Genomic DNA, 22,072 nt, shown 5'->3' on the forward strand with positions numbered 1-22,072 from the left:
CTGGACCCTGCAACCTTCGGTTCGGTCTCTCTCTCTCCATAGACTTTCCAGCCATTTGTTTTATTTGTGTGTGTGTGTGCTCGAGCCTTCTGTAGTGTACCAGGTCTGGAGTCAGGTTTTTTGGAGTGGAATTGAATTGCTTCATGTGGAGGGGAGTGGGAGTTAATGTGTTCGGTCGGCCATCAGGCGGAGGGGAGCCCCGGTTGATGACGGTGCCGGTGGCGGCGGACTGTACGATTTTATTTAACCCCCCCCCCTCAAAAAAAAATTAGAAAGTGTGAAAAGTAAAAACGCCGCGTTCACTCACTCGCCCTGCCCCCGAAGGATGCTGAAGTCTAAGAGTTTCATCAAGAAGACGCGGTCGGGCGGGGTGCTGAAGGTGGTGCGGGAGCATTACCTGCGGGACGACATCTTGTGCGGCTGGGCCCCGTGTGAGGAGTGCGGCTCGCGGGGCGGCTGTGCCACCCCCACCCCGGGACAGGGCCAGGGCCAGGGCCCCGGGGGCCTCACCGACAGCCCCCACACCGACAGCCAGCTCTGCCCACAGCCGCACTACCTCCTGCCCGACACCAACGTGGTGCTTCACCAGGTAAGGACATCCTGAGGGAGGCTCACTGAAAAATAAATCATCTCGTGACTTCTCTCCACAGATACCGCTGAGCTTTTTTCCAGAAACTTCTTTGGGGTTGGGGTGAGGATTATTTGTTTCTGATTTGCAGCATCCCCGGCGCTTTAAAAAAAAGAGAAGGATATTCCCTACCTCCCCCTTTTCCGTCCCTGGTTGGGGCGGGGGAATACTCTTTGTTCAGCAAATTTACAAACGTTATGATAAAATTCGCACCTCGTTTAAACACTTCAGAATACGAAAAACATGCAGCACCGATCATTTCAAATTGAAAATCGCAAAGTTGGATGGAATTAAACTGTTTTCGCCCAGTGGCATGCTTCTCTCTGAGTTGCAGTTTCACTCTTGTATGCATTCCTTGTCAGCACTGTGGGTCGTACACAGGTTTCAGCTCCTTCGTATTTTATTTCAAAAATATATTTTACACATGAACAATGCCTTTAGGTCTCTATATGATGTGGAGGAGCCGGTTTTGGATCCCGGTGGTTGTGGAGTTGGACCATAAGACACAATTTATAGCAAAAGATTACAGTGTCATGCAAGTAAAATGATAAATTTAACAAACATCGATTGTTGTTAAGTATTTTGTCTTTGCTATTAACGAACAGGACCTGTAACCCAGTCTAAAAGACAATCAAAGTTTGTGAAATATATCATTTTACTTGCATGACACTGTAATCTTTTGCTATAAATTCTGTGTCTAATGATTTTGCCCCACCAGTTATCTGATGAAGGAGCAGTGCATCCAAATAAACCTGTTGGACTATAATCTAGTGTTGTGATATTTTAACTTTGTTGTCATAAGTGCAGTTTGGTTCTGTACAGTAAAATATCTAGGTAACAAATGTTGGAGTTTTACTCTATCCAAACAAACCAAAGAATCTCTATGTAAGTAAAACAATATTTACATGTATTTGAGGCACTAAGAGTATCTGATAACTGAATGGAACCCCATTTACCTTCAGCACAAGGACCTCGTACAGTGCTCTTTACCTCATGCACCTTGGCAGCTGCCCCAAGTTTTAGTGTGTCCTTCAGCATGTAGTCCTGGAGCTTGGAATGTTTCAGTCTGCAAAACCCAGTCAAGATGAACCGTTTCAGCTCCTTCGTGTATTTCTTTTAAGAATTAATTCATAGGATGTGGCACAACCAACATTAATCCCCTATCTCTTGTTTCCCCAGTGAGAACGTGGTGGTGAGCTGCTTTCTTGAACTAATGCAATTCATTTGGGTGTAGGTATATTCATAACTGTGTTAGAAAGAGATTTCCAGACGTTTCTAGTTCGGAAGAATGAAAGATGATTAAAGTGGAACATACACTGTCCTAGATGGATGCAAAAACAAGTGTGTTACCTCTGGCTGCAGGCGAGAGTTGCTGGGATGCACAATAAGTCTCAGAATAATAAGTCGGTCTTTTAAGACTATGATTGGAGTAATTAGACTGTTGAGTCTTTGAAATCTTCTTTCCCAAAGGAATGGACTCTTAACCATTGAGTATGTTCAAGATAAGAGATATTAAGGGATATTGCAATAACCTGGAAAAATAGCATTAAATTAGAAGGTGAGGTTGAATGAGAAAACTTGGTATCTCAGTGACTCCCCTGTGGGAGAACCAAATGTCTCATGTCATGTTGAGGTTGTACAGGATGTACCCTCAGGAAATTCATTCCACAAGTGAACCACCCTCTGAAAAGTAATTTGCCCCTCATGTCTTTTTTAAAAATCTCTCTCCTCGCACCTAAAAAAAGTGTCCTCTAGTCTTGAAATCCTAGGGAAAAGACAAATATCATTAACTCTATTGATACCCTTTATTACTTTATAAAGTTCTATAAGGTTACTTCTTAAGTCCATGCTCCAGTGAAAAAAGTCCTAGTCAATTCAGCGTTTCTTTATAACACAAACCTTCCAAACTGGTCGGCATCTACAACCTCTTATTCATCTTGAGAGGATAGGAAGAACCCAGCTTTGTAAGTCACCCATAAGGCAGCATTTTTGACAAAGTAGCGTTACACAATGTTCGAGATCTGCTTAAATCTATGGAGTGAGACTTGAAGTCCCATTCCTCTGATTCAAAAAGTGAGAGTTCAACAAACTGAATCACTGCTTATTGTTTTGCATCCTGCTGTGACATTGGTGCCATCTGTTCTCCTGTTATATATTGTAAATGGTTCTGCAGTTAAATTCAGTGAATACATGTGATTCCTGAAAAGAGACAAAATATTGCACATGGTGCATGCGAACATGGAGATTTGAAATAGTTTCGTGATTGTCATTCTTTTGGGTCCAAAACACACTTTCTTTTTCTTACTAGATTGATATTCTTGAGGATCCTGCGATCCAGAATGTGGTGATCCTGCAGACAGTGCTGCAAGAAGTCAGGCATCGAAGTGCTCCTGTATACAAAAGAATTAAGGACGTAATTAACAATCCTGAAAAGCATTTTTACACTTTCACAAACGAACATCACAAGTAAGAAAAGATGAAACATGTTTGGTATTTAATCTTATTCAGAAAACATGGGATTGTGTGATGTTCCTTCTGTCTCTCATCTGACTGATTTCATGTGATAATTGCTTCATAATTTGAGAGGGTGAAGTACTGTTGACAATGAAGGTGGTATTATTGAGTAAACTGTTCGATGCTATTGAAATTTATTTTAGATTAAAATTACAGTATTTTTCTTGTTCAGAAGTTGATAAATAACTATTACAAGTCAAACATCTTTGTCTTTTGTTATAATTCCAGCTGATGTTACTACTGGACAAGCCAGATCCCAAACTGAATTCTGGCTTCATAGATTACATTTTGTTTTTTTTATTGAAACATACCAAACCATGTGGCAGATCTGATTCTCATAATAAAACAGAAGCTTATAATGCAAAAGAAAATGTAAAATAGAATTAACCAAGCTATTTTCATATTTAAAAAATTGAAAAATTGCGAAACATCTAGTAAAAAATGCAATCCCATCTATGCCAACACCATCACTTTGCAATATTCCAAACACCCAAGATGACTCCCTTCTCTTTCACATCTATTTGCTTGTTTCTTTCAATTTCTGGTCTTGAGAGTTTATAGCTTCTACTTTGATTATTCGCATAACTGGCTTATATTTACATTTCCCCTTAAGCAGCATGGTAGTTCAGTGGTTAGCACTGCTGTCTTACTGTGCTGGAGATTTGGAAATGTTTCCAGGCTTGGGTGACGTGTAGAGTTTGCAAATTATCCTTGTGTCTGCATGGGTTTCTGCTGCCTGCTTCTGTTTCCTCCCACGCTCCAAAGATTTGAGCTTAGGTGGATTTGCCATGTTAAACTGACCTGTGTTTTCTATGGATGTACATGCTAGGTGGAACATCCATGCTAAATGCAGGGAAAGGTAATGGAGATTTGGGCTGGGTGATTTGCCGTTCAGAGGTTGATGCAGACTCCATGGGCTGTAAAGACTCTATGATTTTATGACTCCAGTATCCCTATTTCCCAACAGTTCTAAATTATTTCCTTCCTTCAACAAGATCTATGTTTTTCCATCTAACTCCTAACAGGACTTCTGCAAACCTAATGAACAAATCAATTTCTGATTCTATTAACAGAAAGCTGGCTAATACTCTTAAATGTTTATTTTGTCTGTTCATAAAACTCTCCCAGGGGACAGCACGGTAGCTCAGTGGTTAGCACTGCTGCTTCACAGCACCAGGGACCCGGGTTCGATTCCAGCCTCTGGCGACTGTGTGGAGATTGCACGTTCTGCATGGGTTTCCTCCCACAATCCAAAGATGTGCAGGTCAGGTGAATTGGCCATGCTGAATTTCCCATAGTGTTCAGGGGTGAATATAGGGTAGGGGCATGGGTCACTCTTCAGAGGGTCGGTGTGGAATTGTTGGGCCAAAGGGCCTGTTTCCAAACTGTAGGGAATCTAATCTAATCAAAGCAAACAAATTCCCATTTTTACTTCAGAGATTCTGTCTCGCACCAGCAATACTGCCAACTAATCATTAAACCCTCTCATATACCCAAAACCCTCATGCCAGTAGTTCAAAAGCCAAACTCTGAAATATGATATTTCTAAATATAGATCACACACATTGTATTACATTTTTTCCTGAATAAAAGAGAGAGAACTTTTTATCTATTCTTCTCGTCAGTGCTGAGATGCAACCCCACTCTCTGATCTCAATGGATTGCTGATAATATACTGAGGCAGCTCCCATTTGCTCCGGATATAACTGATCTCAGCAAATGGCAATAGTGCAACTGTTAAAATTGCCTTTAATTGTGAAAATGAGAGTCATTGTAGGTTACTGCTAATGCATGTCTTTTTAGATTAGATTACTTGCAGTGTAGGGACAGATCCTTTTAGCCCAACAAGTCCACACTGATCCTCCGAAGAGTAACCCACCCAGACCCATTTCCCTCTGACCTAACACTATGGGCAATTTGGCATGGATTGTGTGAGGAAACCGGAGCACCTGGAGGAAACCCACATAGTCTTGGGGAGAATGTGCAAACTCTGCACAGACAGTCACCCAAGGCTAGAATCTAACTTGGATCTCTGGCGCTGTGAGGCTGCGGTGCTAACCAATGAGACATCATACTGCAAACAAATGGATGGTATGCGCTTATGAAGAAATGAGACTGTCACCTATAACAAAATAGGTGACCATAATGACTCTCTTCTCCGACTTACATTATTTTCTCCTCATCTATTCAGTGGTATAATCAGGAATTTCAAAGCTGTTTCATTATTTTGACAAAAGACAGATATAGCTGTTAAGAATATTGAAAATTCAGGATTAATCCACTTTGAATAATGTCCATAAACACCTGGTATGTGTTGCCTCTTCAGAGATACCTACATAGAGCAAGAACAAGGTGAAAGTGCAAATGACAGGAATGACCGAGCAATACGGATAGCAGTGAAGTGGTATAACGAACATCTCAAAAAATCACATAATAACACCCTGCAACTTCAGGTTGTCTTGATAACAAATGACAGGAAAAACAAAGAGCGTGCTGTGGAAGATGGCCTGGTAGCATTTACATGTAAGTATGGGATTTGCAGAATTAGCATCTCTTTAGCTGATAGAAAATTGTATGCAGGACCTACTGGAGTATTATTCAATATATGCTGCTTGAAAACAGATTTTTGCTCACTAGAACAGGCATCTCAAGTAGGGTGTCTGTGAAATGGGCTGAGAAGAGCAAGTACCTGGACAAATTCCAGACATCAGTATGTGACAGCCATGTTGGTTTACTAGTTAATTCCTCTTGATGTTGTGTTGGTTCAGTGAGAGTATTCACTTTTTGAAAATACTTGTTCTTTCATGGAATGTGATCATCACAGATTAGTCTATCATTTACTGCCCTTGCTTAATTTCCTTGAGAAGGTGGTGATGAGCCTCCACATTAAATTGTTATAGGTACAGTGGTGTAGGGACACCCACAATGTTGTTAAGAAATGAGTCCTAGCTGCAGTGAAGCAATAGCAATATAATTCCAGGTTTAGGTGATTTGAGCTTTGAAGTAGAACTTGTAGGTGGTGGGTTTCCGAGCCCTTGCTATCCATGACTTAGAAATAGAAGGTTTGTGTTTGGAAGGTACTATTAAAGGAATCTGCATGAGTTGTAACAGTGGACCTTAAAGATAGTACATGCTGCTGCTACTGTCAATTATTGTTAGAAGAAGTGAATACTGAAAGTGCTGAATGCCATTAAGCAGTTGGTGTCCTGCATCTTGTGTATGTTGAAACTGCACTCATCTAGGCTAGTGGAGAGCATTCCATTGCAATCAGCCTTGTAGATAGTGGATAGGCTCTGGAGAGTCAGGAGGTGGTTTACTCACCAAAGAATTTTTATCCACTACTCTGCTTTACTAGGGCCAATACTCATGTGGCTAAATAAATGGGAGGTGCTGCATTTTGGAATGGCAAATTAAAGCAGGACTTATACAGCAATCCCGCCCCCCCCCCCCCCCCCCCCAACCCCAACCCCAACCCCAACCCCAACCCCAACCCCGCTACTTCCCACAGGCAGCAATAGAGTAAAGGAGATCTATCATACTCCAGAGCAAAGCACCCATTATCCTATATCTCCAAGCTGGACAAGAACTAGCATCTTCCCTTCACTGCTCCACCAGTAATGAGCCATGATCCATCGCAGGAACCTCAGGCCACCATTACGCGTGAGGCAGACAAAAATGTCAGTGTTAGCAGGCACAACCGACATTGTGGCAGCCAGACAAGGAGTGCAAGGCCAAAATCCCACGTTCAGCCATGATGACCTGCCCCACCAAGTGGGCTCCAGAGACAGAATCCAGCAGGAAAGGTTGTCATGGTCACCCAAAAGCACGCCACCGGACAGCCATGATACAACCTTCACATGCGGCCTCAAGTCTACTGAGCAAAAACCCAGCAAAATCCCAGAAGGGCAAGCACCTTGACTCCATAATCAGAGGGTCCACTATAGGAGGAACTGTTAATAAACTTGATGAGGCTACAACATTGGACTGTTGTGTGCCAAACAGCAAATGTTGGACAGCTCCAAACAATTTCATCAGCAACAGATAAGGTTAAAGCTCTTCAGTCTCTCTATTCACTTGTAAATGGTATTGGACAGTTCACTGGAGGTTCCTCAAACATCCTCATTGTGAATGATTAATGTTATTGCAAAAGATCAGGCTAAGTATTTGCAGCAGTTTTCAATCAGAAGTGATAAATGGATAAACCATCTTGATTCAGCAATGTTCTGTGCATGCAAAGCAGGACAAATCCAAACCAACTGGTTCCTGCCCCCATTAGTCTACTCTTGATCATCAATAGAGTGATGGAGGAATCAACAGCAGTGCAATCGAGCAGCACTTGCTTCACAGTAACCTGATTAGTAATGCTTAGTTGGGTTCTGCCAGGGTCACTCAACTTTGGACTTCGTTGTAGTCTTTAGTACAAACACGAACTAAACAGCTGAACTCCAGAGATAAAGTGAGACTGACTCTGCTTGACATTAAGCCAGTGTTTGATAAAATGTGTCACTAAGGAGCCATAGTGAAACTCCACTGGTTGGAATCATACTTGGCACAAAGAAACATGGTTATGGTTGTTGATGGTCACTCATCTCAGCTCCAGCTGTTTCCAAGCTGTATGACTCTGACATATTTTCAGGTGTTGATTTGGTGACTATACTGGGCCCAACCAATTTCAGATGCTCATCAATGACCTTCCATCATATGGGCAGAAATAGGGAGATGTGTTCACTTGCAAGCAATGTCCAGCATTGTTCATGACTCCTCAGATAAAGCAGTCCAAGCCCAATACAGCAAGACCTAGGTAATTTGCAGGCATGGGCTGACAAATTTCAATTTACTTTTACAGCCTGCAAGTGGCTGGCAATGACTACTTCCAACAAGACACATTACACCCATTACCTCTTAACATTCAATGGCATTACCATCACTGAATCTGGCAGAATCAGCATCCTTGGGATTAGATCAGATTGACTAGAAACTGAACTAGACTAGCGATACAAGTACAGTGACTACAGGAGAGACTCTGAATCCTGCAGCTAGTAGATCACATCCTGTCTCTCCAAAGCCTGTCCACCATCTGCAAGGCACAAGTCAGGAGTGTGATGAAATGCTTTCCCACTTACCTGGATGAGTGCAACTCCCAACGGCACTTCAGCTTGACACCATCCAGGACAAAGTAGCCAGCTTGATTGGCACTGCATCCACATTCACTCCTGCTACCACTAATGCTCGTAGCAGAGTGTATACCATCTACAAGATGACTGCAGAAATTCACTAAGATTCCTTTGACAGCATCGCCAAAACTGATGGCCACTCCTATCCAGAAACCAAGGCAACAGATGCATGGGAACACTGCTACTTGTAATTTCCTTTCTGAGCCACTCACCATTTTAGCCTGGAAATAGATTGCAGTTTCTTTCATGTTAGTACTGTTATGGATTTTTCATTTTTAAATTTTATTTAGTTTAATTCTTTTTATCATTTTTGGTTTGGAGTTGTGAACTGAGAAGATGGCCTTTGGACTATGAGCTGCAAATTACTTTATATACAAAAAGAAAGCTGCTATATGTCCATGAGGCTAGGTCTGAAAGTTAAATGCAGATTGGTTCTTCTTTAAAAAGTGCTGTAAAGATGCTTTGACTCCAAAATGGCCTTCTGTTTAAGCATATGTTCAATTATATTGAATAGTAACTGGAACTTTGTAAGGAGTCAACCAGTCTCACGAAGAGAGGCCAGAATTTGAACTGGTTTGTGATCTATGTTTTCAGTCAGAAGGATTATGCCTGCAAAAGATACAGGGTGGAGGTTTAACTGCTCATTGCTGACTTATTGAATATTTGGAGAATTGAATCTCAATTATAAGAACTAAACAACTATTCCTTGGAGCTGACTTTTTGCAGGCGCCAGTGTCGACAGAAACTAAGCAAGATACAGTCCCATAGAGTCATAGAAATGTACAGCACAGAAACAGGCCTTCGTTTCAACTCATTCATGCCAACCAGATATCCTAACCTAATCTAGTCCCATTTGCCAGCACTTGGTCCATATCCCTCTTAAACCCTTCCTATTCAAATACCCATCCAGATGCCTTTTTAAATGCTGTAATTGTACTGATCTCCACCACTTCCTCTGGCAGCTCGTTCCATGCACACACACCCCGCTGTGTGATAAAGTTGTCCCTTAGGTCCTTTTTATATCTTTCCCCTCTCACCCTCAACCATTGTCCTCGAGGTCTGGGCTCTCCCACCCTGGGGAAAAGACCTTGTTTATTTATCCTATCCTTGCACCTCATGATTTTATAAACCTTATAAGGTCACCCCTCAGCCTCTGAATCTCCAGGGAAAACAGCCCCAGCTTATTCAGTCTCTCCATATAGCTCAAATCCTCCAAACCTGGCAACATCCTTTTAAATGTTTTGTGAACCCTTTCAAGTTCCACAACATCCTTCTGACAGGAAGGGGACCAGAATTGCATGCAATATTTCAACAGTGGCAGATGTACATACAGATGTACAGCATGGAAACAGACCCTTCGGTCCAACTCATCCATGCCAACCTAAATTAATCTAAGCCTTTTTGTTAGCTTGTGGCCCATATCCCTCTTTAGCCCTTCCTATTCATGTACTCATCCGGTTGTCTTGTAAATGTTGTTATTGTACTAACCACCACCACTTCCTCTGTCAGCTCATTTTATACAGGCACCACCCTCTGTGAAAAAAGTTGCTCTTTATGTCCCTTTTAAATCTTGCCCCTCTCACCATAAATCTATGACCTCTAATTTTGGACACCTCTACCCTAGGAAAAAGACCTTGGCTATTCACCCTATCCAAATCCCTCATGATTTTATAAACATCTATAAAACCACCCCATGGCCTCAGTCTATTCAACCTCTTCCCGATAGCTCTAACCCTGGCAACTCCTTGTAAATCTTTTCTGAACCCTTCCAAGTTTCACAACACCCTCCTTGTACCAGGAGACCAGAATTGAATGCAGTATTTCAAAAGTGGCCTAAACAATATCTTGTACAGCTGCAACATTACCTCCAACCATGATCTCAGTGCATTGAGTATAACGACAAGCATACCAAACACTGCCTTCGTTATCCTATCTATCTCTGACTCTACTTTCAAGGAACTTTGAACCTGCACTCTTTCTTTAGCAATACTCCCAGGGCCTTGCCATTAAGTGTATAAGTCCTGCTTTGATTTGCCATTCCAAAATGCAGCACCTCACATTTATTTAAAATAAATTCCATCAGCCATTCTTCGGTCCCATTGTACTCTGAGGTAACCTTCACTAACTACTGCATCTCCAATTTTGGTGTCATCTGCAAACTTAGCAATTGTACCTCCTATATTCATATTCAAGTCATTTCTATTAGTGACAAAAAAACAGTGGACCCAGCATTGATCTTTGCGGCACACCACTGGTCACAGGCCTCCATTCGATAAAGCACTCTCGACCACCACCCTCTGTCTCCTACCTGCAAGCAAGTTCTGTATCCAAATGGCTAGTTCTCCCTGTATTCCATGTGATCTAACCTTGTTAACCAGTCTACCATGCAGAACCTTGTCAAACTACTTACTGAAGTCCATATATATATTACACCAACCTCCCTGCCTTCCTTAATCTTTTTTGCTACTTAAAAAAACTCAATCAAGTTAGTGAGACATGATTTCCCATACACAAAGCCATGTTGACTATCTCTAATGAGTCCTTGTCTTTCCAAATACATGCAAATCTGTCTATCAGGATCTCCTCCAACAAATTGCCCACCACGACTCGGGGCAATGGTCTATTGTTCCCTTTCTTATCCTTACCACCTTTCTTAGATAGTGGCGCCGTGTTTTCCAAGCTCCAGTCCTTTGGCACCTCACCTGTGGCTATAGATGATGCAAATGTCTCAGCAGCCCAGCAATCATTTCCCTAGCCTTCCACAGAGGTTTAGGGTACCCTTGATCAGATGACAGTAATTTATCTATCTTTCTGTTTTAGGCTTCCAGCATCACCACCTCTGTAATATGGACATTTTTTAAGATGTTGCTGTTTATTTCCACACGTTCTATTTCCTCTATATGTTTCTCCACAGTAAACACTGATGCAAAATACTCATTTAGTACTTTTCCCATCTCTTGCGGTATCACATATAGGCAGCCTTGCTGATTCGTAAGGGGCCCTATTCTCTCTCTAATTACTCATTTGTCCTTAGTGTATTTATAGAATCCCTTTGGTTCCTCCTCAACCCTACTTGCCAAAGCTATCTCATGTCCCCTTTATGAACTCCTGATTTCCCTCATAAGTATATTTCTCCTGTCTTTAAACTCTTCTCCGAATGTACCCAATCCCTGCTATCTATACCTGTCATATGCTTCTTTCTTTTTCTTGAGCAAAGCCACAATTTCTTCAGTCAACTAGCGTTTCATATACCTACCAGCCTTACCTTTCATCCTAACAGGAACATACGGTCTCTGGACTCATTTTTGAAGGCTTCCCAATTTCCAGCCATCCCTTTACCTGTGAATATTTGCCCCCAATCAACTCTTCAAAGTTCTTGCCTAATACTGTCAAAATTGGCCTTCCACCAATTTAGAACTTTAACATTTAGATCTGATCTATCCTTTTCTATCAGTATTTTAAAATTAATAGAATTATTGTCGCTCTGCCCCAAAGTGCTCCCCCACTGACACCTCAGTCACCTACCCTGCCTTATTTCCCAAGAGTAGGTCAAGTTCTGCACCTTCTCTAGTAGGTACATTGACATACTGAATCAGAAAATTTTCTTGTGTGTACTTAACAAATTCCTCTCCATCCAAGCCCTTAATACTAAGGCAGTGCCAGTCTATGTTTGGAAAGTTAAAATCCCCTAACACTACTACTCTACACTCTTACAAATTTGCTTCACAGTTTCCTGCTGACGGTTGGGGGGTGTCTATAGTACAATCCCAATAAGGTGATCAACCCTTCCTTATTTCTCAGTCCCACCCAAATAACTTTCCTGGATGTTCTGCCTGGAATATCCTCCCTATTTACAGGTGTAACATTATTCTTAATCAAAAACGCTGTTCGCCATTCTGCCTTGCGGCCCCCAGCATTCCTACAGCATCTATACCTTGGAACATTAAGCTGCCAGTCCTGTCCATCCCTGAGCCACATCTCTGTAATCAGTATGATATCCAAGTCCAATGTTCTCAACCATGCCCTGAGTTCACCTAACTTCCCTGTTAGGCCTCTTGCATTGAAAGAAGTGTAGCTTAATTGATCACCTCTTTCCACCCCCCGCCCCCTTCACCACCTCCACCTCAAAACTGCCACTGTATTAGTCCCCTTCTAGTTCAGGTGCAACCAGGCCCAGGTCACTTCTACTCCAGAAGAGATTCCAATGATCCAAAAAAAATCAATCCCTCTCCCTTGCACCAGCTCCTCAGCCACGCATTTATCTGCACTATCCTCCTATTCCTTCTCTCACTAGCTCTGGGAGCATTCCAGACATTGCTGTCCTCGAGGACCTATTTTTGAAGCTCCTGTCTAATTTTCTTATATTCTCTCCTCAGGACCTCATTCTTTTCTCTTCCTTTGTCCTTAGTTCCAATGTATACAATGACCTCCTGGTCCCTCTCCCATTAGAGAATATTCTGCATCCTTTCCAACATATCCTTGGTCCTGACTCTAGGGACCAACACACACCATTTTGATGTCTCTTTGTCAGCCACAGAAATGTCTGTCTGTGCCTTTGACCAGACAGTTGCCTTTCACAATAGATCTCTGACGTACCCCTCATTATGTTAGAGCCAGTCTCTGTACCAAACACCTGGCTATCCGTGCTATGTTCCCCTAATAGACCATCGCCCTGTACATTTTCCAAAGCAACATACTTGTTTGAGATAGGGATAGCCACAGGAGACTCCTGCGCTACCTGCCTCCCCCCCCCCCCCCCCCCCCCCCCCCCTTCCACAGTTTCTAGAGGTAACCCATCTACCTGACTGCAGTTTTTCTACCTTCCTGAAGCCTCCATCCATTCACCACCCCAGCTCCAGTCAATTCCTCAATCCCTGCAATGGCCTCTCCAACCTATCCATGCAATATGATAGGATTCACAACTAAAAACACTTCCTGCAGACATACTCATCAGGAAAGTTACAATTCTGTCTAATCTCCCACATCTGACAGGAAGAGCACATTACTCTACTAAAGTCCATCTTTGCACTTTAATAATCTACAACCCAGAAAATAGCAGTCTTGCTGCTCTAGGAAACACTTCTCTAAGATAACTTGGAACCTATATTTTATATTGTTAAAGCTTAATCAAGAGACAGATCTCAATAAAACATATCAAAAAACCCACTGTATTTGCTATTGTAGCTCTACAAAAAAAAGTTGGGTTGAACATTTTTTTAAAATAAACCAGAGACTTAGTTGTTCCCCACGCAGGTTTCTCCAAGGTCAGCTGTGAATTTCACTTTGTTTCTGTTTCTTAGCATGAACTCCGATGTCCAGTGATACTTGAAACAAACAGTAGAGGCAAACAACTGTGAAAGTTCACTGCCTGGTTAGACAGCTGTGCAGGTTCACTGATCCTTTTTTCACCTTCTTCATAGTATCTGCCCCCTCTCTCTTCCTCCTTTCTTCAAAGTGCTATTGTTCTCTTCCAAAGTTTCAAAACAATGTAACAGTTTATAAAACAGTAATTATTGCTCCAAGAATTCGTGGAAATCAGCTCCAACACTGAAAATACCTTACAAAAGGAACCACAATTTTTTCCCCTTCCTCCATCTAGAATTAGCAAGGATAAATGTGGCAACTTTAAACAGTAACCTTTCGAGCAAAGCCAACCAGTTTAGATCCCATTTTAGTATCTCCTAAAGCCAGTAATATTTTTTTCACGATTCTGATTACTAAAACATGAGAATTAGTAATGAAATAACAATCATTTTTATGAATTTGTGAAATTATGTTTTTGTTATTTATGAAATATTCGTGCTTGAAATGTGAATACTTCATCAGGCAGCAACTTTACCACCTGATATGTTTAGATATTTTAATTCACATTCTAACTGTTTTCTGTTTCCACATTTTGGAATTGTTTATAATTTTGCATTGTTCAATTATGATCACTCCACTTCTCTCCTTCCTTGCTTTTAGGTGATGAATATGTCAAGAGTTTAGTTGGGAATCCTGAACTAGTTGATCGCCTGGCTTGTGTTTCAGATACAGCTGTAAGTTCTGAAACTTTCCTTTATGGGGAAGGGTATGAGGGAGGAGAGAGGTTTTGAAATGTTGTTGTAAAGTATCACAAGATTAAACAAAGAAAAGCTCCACTGATGAGGTCAGTTTTACAATCACCATAAGTAACTGACTGAATTGAGGACCTTTTCAAGGTCTCACACAACATATACCTTAGCTGGCATGGTGTGTTAATTACGTCCTATTATACATCCTCTGTTTTACATTGCACTGTTAAGTGCAGATTCAACTTTTACAGTTTAATCAATTCAGCAAATATTACCTTAAGTGTAAAAACTTAGTAACGTCAAAGCTAAAATATAAATGTTGAAGTGTCATAACCAATCAAATGACCAACATGACAATGATTTTATTTGAGTTCAGAGCCTTAACAGGTAATTTTCTAATCAAAATAGCTTTTGTTAATTAAGTAAACTTCATAATGTCCAAATTTACAAATATCCGTTTTTTTGACTTCCGATGTTGTTTTTGGATAGGAGGACAATGGAGGTTTGCTCACTTCTGCTTGTCCTGAAAAATGTTTATAGTTTTTTTTGATCTGCAGCTTTTGGTTATTGTGCTCCAGCATTGATGTTGGATTGAGAAATTCAAGATTTAAACCCTGTGGATGTATATATCTAAAACTTACTTGAGGAATACACTTGGGAAAAAGCAGTCATAGATGGGAACTTTGTGCAGTTTTGGAATGAAGGATATTAATTCAGATTTTATCAATTGCTGTAGAAAATGGGTTGAAGTATCATCTAAGATATAGTGTCTATTCAGATGTATGAATTCAAAATTGTCATGTTCAAATATGGTTAACTAGCATGCTTTGTGTAACCAAAAGTAATATTTTGTTCACTCTAGAATGACATTGAGAGTGGTAAGCTGATCTTCAGAGAACATCTGCCTTTATCCAAAATACAGCAAGGTTTAAAGTCTCATCACTTCTTGCAAGGGACCTTCCGTGCTAACAGGGACAACTACCTCGAAGCCACAGTCTGGATCTATGGAGAAGAAGGAGAGAACAAAGATGTAATTCTACTCAGTTCTTTGATTCCCTTAATGACATTCCATTTTTCTAAAACCTGAAATTGGAAATCATGTAGAGGAGAGATATGGGTGATTCCCAGCATTTCAAACTTGGCACCTTGGAAGCAAGGATGTTCTCGATGACTGACTGGGTTGTCCGGAGTTGAGGGTCACAATGACAACATAAGGGTATTTAGGTTTGAAATGAGAAATTTCTTTACCCAGAAAATGCTGGATCTATAGAACTCTCTGCTACAGAAAACAGTAGAGGCGAAAACAGTGAATGTTTTCAAAAAGGCGATATATATATATATATATATAGTTTTTAGGCCTATAGTGTTCAATGTATGGGGAGAAAGCAAAAACAGGGGTTACTGAGTTGGACGATCAGCTATGCTCTTATTGGATGGCAGTCCAGGCTGAAAGGGCAGAATGGCCTAATCTTGCACTTATTTTCTATTTAAGTCTACATTAAACAATGGAAATCTGTTGCCTCTAGCTATGTGAGGTTTTCCATCATATGACGTTGAACGGCGTTAGTCCATTTCTTATATCAACAGTACAAATTTCCAGACTCTATATCAGTTCAATAATGAAGTTCAAATAACGTAAAAAGTATTCTGTGTGGAGTTGAAAGACTTTGTATGTAAAGTGTAGTAGTATTTGATGTTCGGTGCCTGAGAATTATGGTCTAAGCTCTATGGTACCCTATTTTATGAATTTTGTATTTTTTTTTCTCTCATGGCTAGAAATCAGTTGTACATTTCATGTTACCTCTGGAATTTCTCCACTGTTGGGCACTTAATTGGTGACAGAATTTCAGAACTGCCAAACGTTTTCTTTTAAGTGCAAGATAAATTTTGTTGTGGAAAAAATCACTCACTTAGCTTGTTCCCTTATGATGCATAACTCCTTCACGCACCTTAAACATAGTTGGAATCAAATATTGGTTTTGAACTTGTGTGCATTTACATTTTCTTTTGCTGTAGAGAGGAGATGAACTCTGCTGGGATGGGAGAGGTAATTGATAGCAGGTCGTAGTGCACCAATGTTATAAACATGTTTCATCCCTTTGGACCTCTCAGTCCACTGGTTTTGACAATCTAAAAGTGTCAGTGTACTTCATGCTTCAAGTACTCCCCTCGCCTTTCTTCTGCTTTGATTGTGCAAACAATATATGATAGGTTATAATCTATCTTATCTGGAAATGTATTTTTTGAAAACACCAATCATTTGAATGATTTAAACAAGATATCCAATGAACTTGCAAGTGTACTGCTCTAATGTTCAGCATTTTAACACAAGTACTTTGAGAACAGAAACATCGATGCTATGGTATTTGGATATGTAAAAAAATTAAATTTGGATTTAATTTTGTGATTTTTACAGATTCTTATACAGGGGCTCAAGAATCTCAATCGAGCTGTACACGAAGATGTAGTGGCAGTAGAACTGCTCCCCAAAGAGATGTGGGTTTCACCATCAGCTGTTGTACTTCAAGATGAAGGGCAAGTTGAAGCTGATGAAGAGGATGAAAGAGAAGGCCTTGTAAGAGATTTAATGCTGCATGCATTTACTATAATGTTTTCATAATTATTCAGAAATAAAACTTCCCTTTATACAGGTTTTTCATAGCAATACGATTCATTTTTCTCCAAACCCTCCATTCCAGTATTTCAAAGTAAAATAAATCATTGTGATCTTTGTATGAACTGCAAAAATCATCTTGTTTGTCCAATAAAGATTCTAGGCAAGGTGGAGAGAAGGAAGCAATGAGTATATGCATCTTATCATGTCAAAGGACTGATTTTGTAAATACAAACTTTAATAGGTGGCCAGAGGTTTCGGAGAAATTGATTTTCAGGGTATATTAGATTAGATTACTTACAGTGTGGAAACAGGCCCTTCGGCCCAACGAGTCCACACTGACCCGCCGAAGCGTAACCCACCCAGACCCATTCTCTTACATTTACCCCTTCACCTAACACTACGGGCAATTTAGCATGGTCAGTTCACCTAACCTGCACATTTTTGGATTGTGGGAGGAAACCGGAGCACCCGGAGGAAACCCATGCAGACACGGGGAGAATGTGCAAACTCCACACAGAGAGTCGCCTGAGGCGGGAATTGAACCCGGGTCTATGGCACTGTGAGGCAGCAGTGCTAACCATTGTGCCACTGTGCCGCCCGACATTATTACTTGCAAAATCATTGCCTGTGATTGTTTCTGCAAATGATATTGACTTCTATTCAAATCCGATTTAAATGATCTTTCCCTTTGCTACATAGCTTCAGAATATTATTTTAAGGGCTCGAGGAGAATATATGTGACAATCTTTTGTAAACTTAAATTGAAGGAAGAGGTCATCAGCATTAAAAATTCTTATGTGTGAAGAGATTTTAAAATTTTAAAAATTGATTCAACTGTTAAAATTGTTCAGATCAAGAATGTAGATCTGGAAGTTAACATGCTCTTTAAGAAATGTTTGTTTTCTCTTCAAGCTGAAGACCGTTACAACTAAAACATTTTCAAAGCCAACCGGTAGAGTAGTAGGAATAATTAAAAGGAACTGGCGGCCATACTGTGGCATGATTTCCAAGTCACAAATTAAGGAGGTGAGCGCATATTTGAAAAGAGATATTCCTGCATTTTAAATAATGTAACAAATTATTCTTAATTTGAAACTTCATAGCTGTATTACTAGTGCGTATATTTTTATCTACGTTTCAAGTCAACAAGACACTTGTTCACACCAGCAGACCGCAGGATTCCTCGGATTCGAATAGAAACGCGACAATCCTCTGCACTTGAGAACCAGAGAATAATTGTTGTAATTGATGCTTGGCCCAGAACGTCTCGATATCCGAATGTAAGTATAGCAATTTAGCTTGCGTGTTTTGTTTGCCTGGGAAAGATTGCTACCAAAAATACCCATAATATAAAACTTGAAAAGCAAATCGAGCAGTTTATATCAATCATCTGAGTTTGGATATTGTAATAAATTATTCAGGCACACATCATTTTAAGTAAGATCTATACTGTTGTCTGTTTTCATTTTTTATTTTCATGCACACTAAAGCTATTAGTGGTAAAAAGTTAGTGATATATGATAACTGTCTTAATAAAAGGTGAATAATCTCCCTATAATTATTGCAAGTTTGTTTCAAAAACTTGAAACTGATTATTGGAAACATGGCTGATACAACTCAGCTGCATTTAACAAGAAAATCTTACACTTTTAATTGGTTTATTAGAGAAACTGTTTGAGCTGGATTTTATGGTCTGTGGTGAAGTGAGCACTGTTGCTATATGGATATAAGCCCCACATTGACCTTTATGTGCTGTTGACTGAAGGCCCACTATCTACTGACATCTAAGTCAATGTTACATCCCCTGAGTGAAATTGGCATTCATGAGCGGGGCAAGAAATAGTGAGATTTCAGAAGCCATCAGATTGAAGCATCCTCTCTGAGACACATGAGTTTGCATTGGAGAGAAAAAAAGACAATTTAGATTTAAATAACATGGAGGAAACAGATAAAACAAGAAATAAAGTTGGGATTACAAGGCAAGGATTGAAGAGACAGTATGGAAAACATTTTTCAAATAAATCTGCAGCATGAACTAAATCTGAAAGACTGAGAGTCCACACTGTTAGAATAAAATACTCCAGTTCTGGAGAGGTAGTGTGAAAGTAATTGTGACTTATTAGGTTGCTTAAAATAATGCACCTCCATGCACCTGCCCTAATTCTTTCCTGTCTACTAGGGTGAGTATCTTAATTTCATGCTCTTACGTGGATGTCAATGGCTGAGATGCTGTTACATTGCAATCTGTGGAAGAGCAAGGTAGCTTAGCAGCTTTTAGATTCCCATGTTGGATTGTGTAAGTGTATTCTCACTGCTGTCTGATTTATGCCATTGAAAAGGTGAACTTTGTTATCCACCCCATTCTGCTCCAAGCAAAATTGAGGCCTGTGAATCACTTGTGAAGCAGTTTACAAGGGGAACAATAGCAAGCTAATTGACTTTATTTGTGATTTAAAGTAATTTTGAGTAGTAGTCCTTTGTTAGGATAACTCATATTTTTATTAGCATTGGCAAGTTTTCAAGATTAGTTTGTTTTACTCCAAAACCATTCTGGCATCTCTGATTTGAAATGTACATTCTCGCTTGAGTGCAATGGCATAATATGACTAGCAGTTGCAACCTTATGGTTGGCAATTGGTGATGGTTGTAAATAAATGATGGACTTTACATATCATCTTTCCTACTGCTTAATGGTTTGTTCCCCATGCGGTGTGAAAGTGTAAAGCTTTGCCTCTGATGAAACGTGTACTTCCTTATTTCAGCTTTTTAATGACCACCCTAATGTATATGATCTGTAAAACCCTAATTGTAAAAGTAAATGTTCAGATGTAATGTCATTGAAGATAGATGTGTGATATTGCTTACCTTCAGAATATTAATTTGAGAAACAGTGTATGCAGGTCAGCTACAGATATCAGATGATCTCTATTGATTCCAGTCCACAGTATTCTCAGTGTGGGTGCTAGGGTTGACTTTGCCATTCCCGGATAGGAAAGCAAAATCCAAGTGAGCATTGCTGCATCTGTCCAGTAACTCCCCTTTGAAAACCTATTTGACAAGAAAGCATGTTGATGAAGATAGTGGAGAGTAGTTGGTGCTACTCTCAAAATCTGCATAGACTTGAGAACCTCTGGGGGGGGAAAAAAGGAGAAGAAGGCAACAAAATAACCAGAAATTTGTGTTGTGTTTGAATTTGGACAGGGACACTTTGTGAGAAGTCTTGGAAATGCTGGGGATAAAGAAACAGAAACCGAAGTTCTTCTGCTGGAGCATGATGTCCCTCACCAGCCTTTCTCACAGGCTGTGCTTAGTTTTTTACCCAAAATGCCATGGGTAATCACAGAAGAGGTATTGTAAATGTTAAACTCCTTGTTTAGTTTGAAAAGGATGTTCAAGTCCAGGACACCATAATTTTCATTCCTTACCTTTACATTCCTTTCATTCCTTTACACTTTAAGCAAAGAAAGAACAATGCATCAGATATTAACCCCACCAGGTATAATGACAGAGAGAAGTAGGGATTTTTAAATATTTTTTGCCTAGCTAAATATACTGTTGTTGTGATGACTGTTAAAACAGGTAGAGACCATACAGTGACTGCATTTTAAAGCAATGTTCGATCCTAATATAATTTTCTGATGAAGTTAGGTTTGTCACAGGGATACTTTTGAATGAGAAAAATATGTAGGTGTCGTTTGAGAGATACATTAAATAAAGCAAACTGACCCATTTCCAGCTTTAATTGAACCTGGAAGGTCTGTGCATAGCCATCGTAATGCATATGGACATACAAGATACAAACAGTAGTAGACAATTTGACACATTGAGTTTTCTCTGCCGTTCGGTTAAATTATGCCTGATCTATTTATGTTTCACATTCCATATTCCCATTTATCCCATTAACCTTGAATTCCCTTGCCTAATAAGGCATCAGGTTCCAAAATCGTGCCATCCTCTGAGAAGAAAAAAAAAGCTTCTCCTCTCTGTCTGAAAAGGATGATGCCTAATGTTTAAAACTGTGCCCCCTACTTTGCACTAACCTACGAGACAAAGCATTTTACTACTACCACCTTGTCAAGACTATTCAGGATCTCGTATGCAGCAGTCAGGTCAATTGTAATGCTTCTAAACTGAAGGAGTCAGGTAGAACTTTGTATTACTTCACTCTTTGCAGGAATTTCAGGACTCCGATGGTCCTTGCTATCTTCTAACCTTTCTATGCAAAGAGTGATGAGACAGAGATCAATAGAATGATAAAATGGTTTTAACTACGTAGCTACAGCATGGATCTCCAGTATGTCTAAAAATGACAGACTAGAGACCCCGAACATGAGATTACAGAAGCAGTTATACTCTCAGACTCGGTCACAATAAATTAACATACCATTTAAGAGGTTTGCAGTTATCTAAATCCAATCATTAGTATTGACTAGGTTTACATCATATGGAATGAATAAAATTAAGAGATGTATCTCTATATTCGCACTATACGATTTGTGCGAAGGTACGTATGAACTATCAGGTCTGGTTGCACTTAGGCTACAATTTGTCCTTAACATAATGCTTTATATCTGACTTGTGTATATCAGTTATCATCCCCGGTCTGATACATGGTTTGTTGCGAACTTATTTTAAGTCTTAGAGTTTCAATGAATAACATTCTCTTTGTTAGGTGTGATCATTATCATCATTCTTCCTTTGCTAGCTTGCAAGTAAGTTGCCTCCTAAAACAAATTGTCCCATATATTGTTGAATTAACAGTTTTGTATCCTTCTGAGTTCATTCCCAGCTAGCAGGTCTCAACTATGTGCTGTTAAAAATTGCTCAAGTTATTTTGTTATAATATCTTAAACTCTTTTAATATTCATTGTGGGCATGTCTGGTTAAGCAGCATTTAAGTATAAAATCAAAAGAACAGCGGACATTGGCAATCAAAAACGATAGTAGAAATAATAGAGAAATTCAGCAGCTCTGGCAGCATCTGTGGAAAGAAAGATGAGTTACTGTTTCGGGTCCTGTGACCTTTCTGCAATTTCTGTTTTTGTTTGTAATTTATTTAAATATGATACTGTAAGCCTCACTTCCA

The 22,072-nt window shown here is 40.0% G+C and overlaps 1 protein-coding gene across 1 annotated transcript in view; it reads left to right on the top strand.

Moving 5' to 3' along the window:
* Positions 1 to 165: 165 nt before the first annotated feature.
* dis3 (DIS3 exosome endoribonuclease and 3'-5' exoribonuclease) overlaps positions 166 to 22,072 on the top strand; it is a 46,833-nt gene continuing 24,926 nt past the window's right edge. The window contains exons 1-9 of the mRNA XM_072577977.1: positions 166 to 589; positions 2,937 to 3,094; positions 5,469 to 5,665; positions 14,281 to 14,354; positions 15,232 to 15,399; positions 16,786 to 16,944; positions 17,899 to 18,012; positions 18,129 to 18,266; positions 20,188 to 20,334. Of these exons, the coding sequence (XP_072434078.1) occupies positions 326 to 589; positions 2,937 to 3,094; positions 5,469 to 5,665; positions 14,281 to 14,354; positions 15,232 to 15,399; positions 16,786 to 16,944; positions 17,899 to 18,012; positions 18,129 to 18,266; positions 20,188 to 20,334 (1,419 nt within the window). The 5' untranslated portion in view covers positions 166 to 325. The remainder of the gene's footprint in view (positions 590 to 2,936; positions 3,095 to 5,468; positions 5,666 to 14,280; positions 14,355 to 15,231; positions 15,400 to 16,785; positions 16,945 to 17,898; positions 18,013 to 18,128; positions 18,267 to 20,187; positions 20,335 to 22,072) is intronic.

The sequence above is a fragment of the Chiloscyllium punctatum genome, chromosome 9 (genome assembly GCF_047496795.1).
Source record: "Chiloscyllium punctatum isolate Juve2018m chromosome 9, sChiPun1.3, whole genome shotgun sequence".
Classification (NCBI taxonomy): domain Eukaryota; kingdom Metazoa; phylum Chordata; class Chondrichthyes; order Orectolobiformes; family Hemiscylliidae; genus Chiloscyllium; species Chiloscyllium punctatum.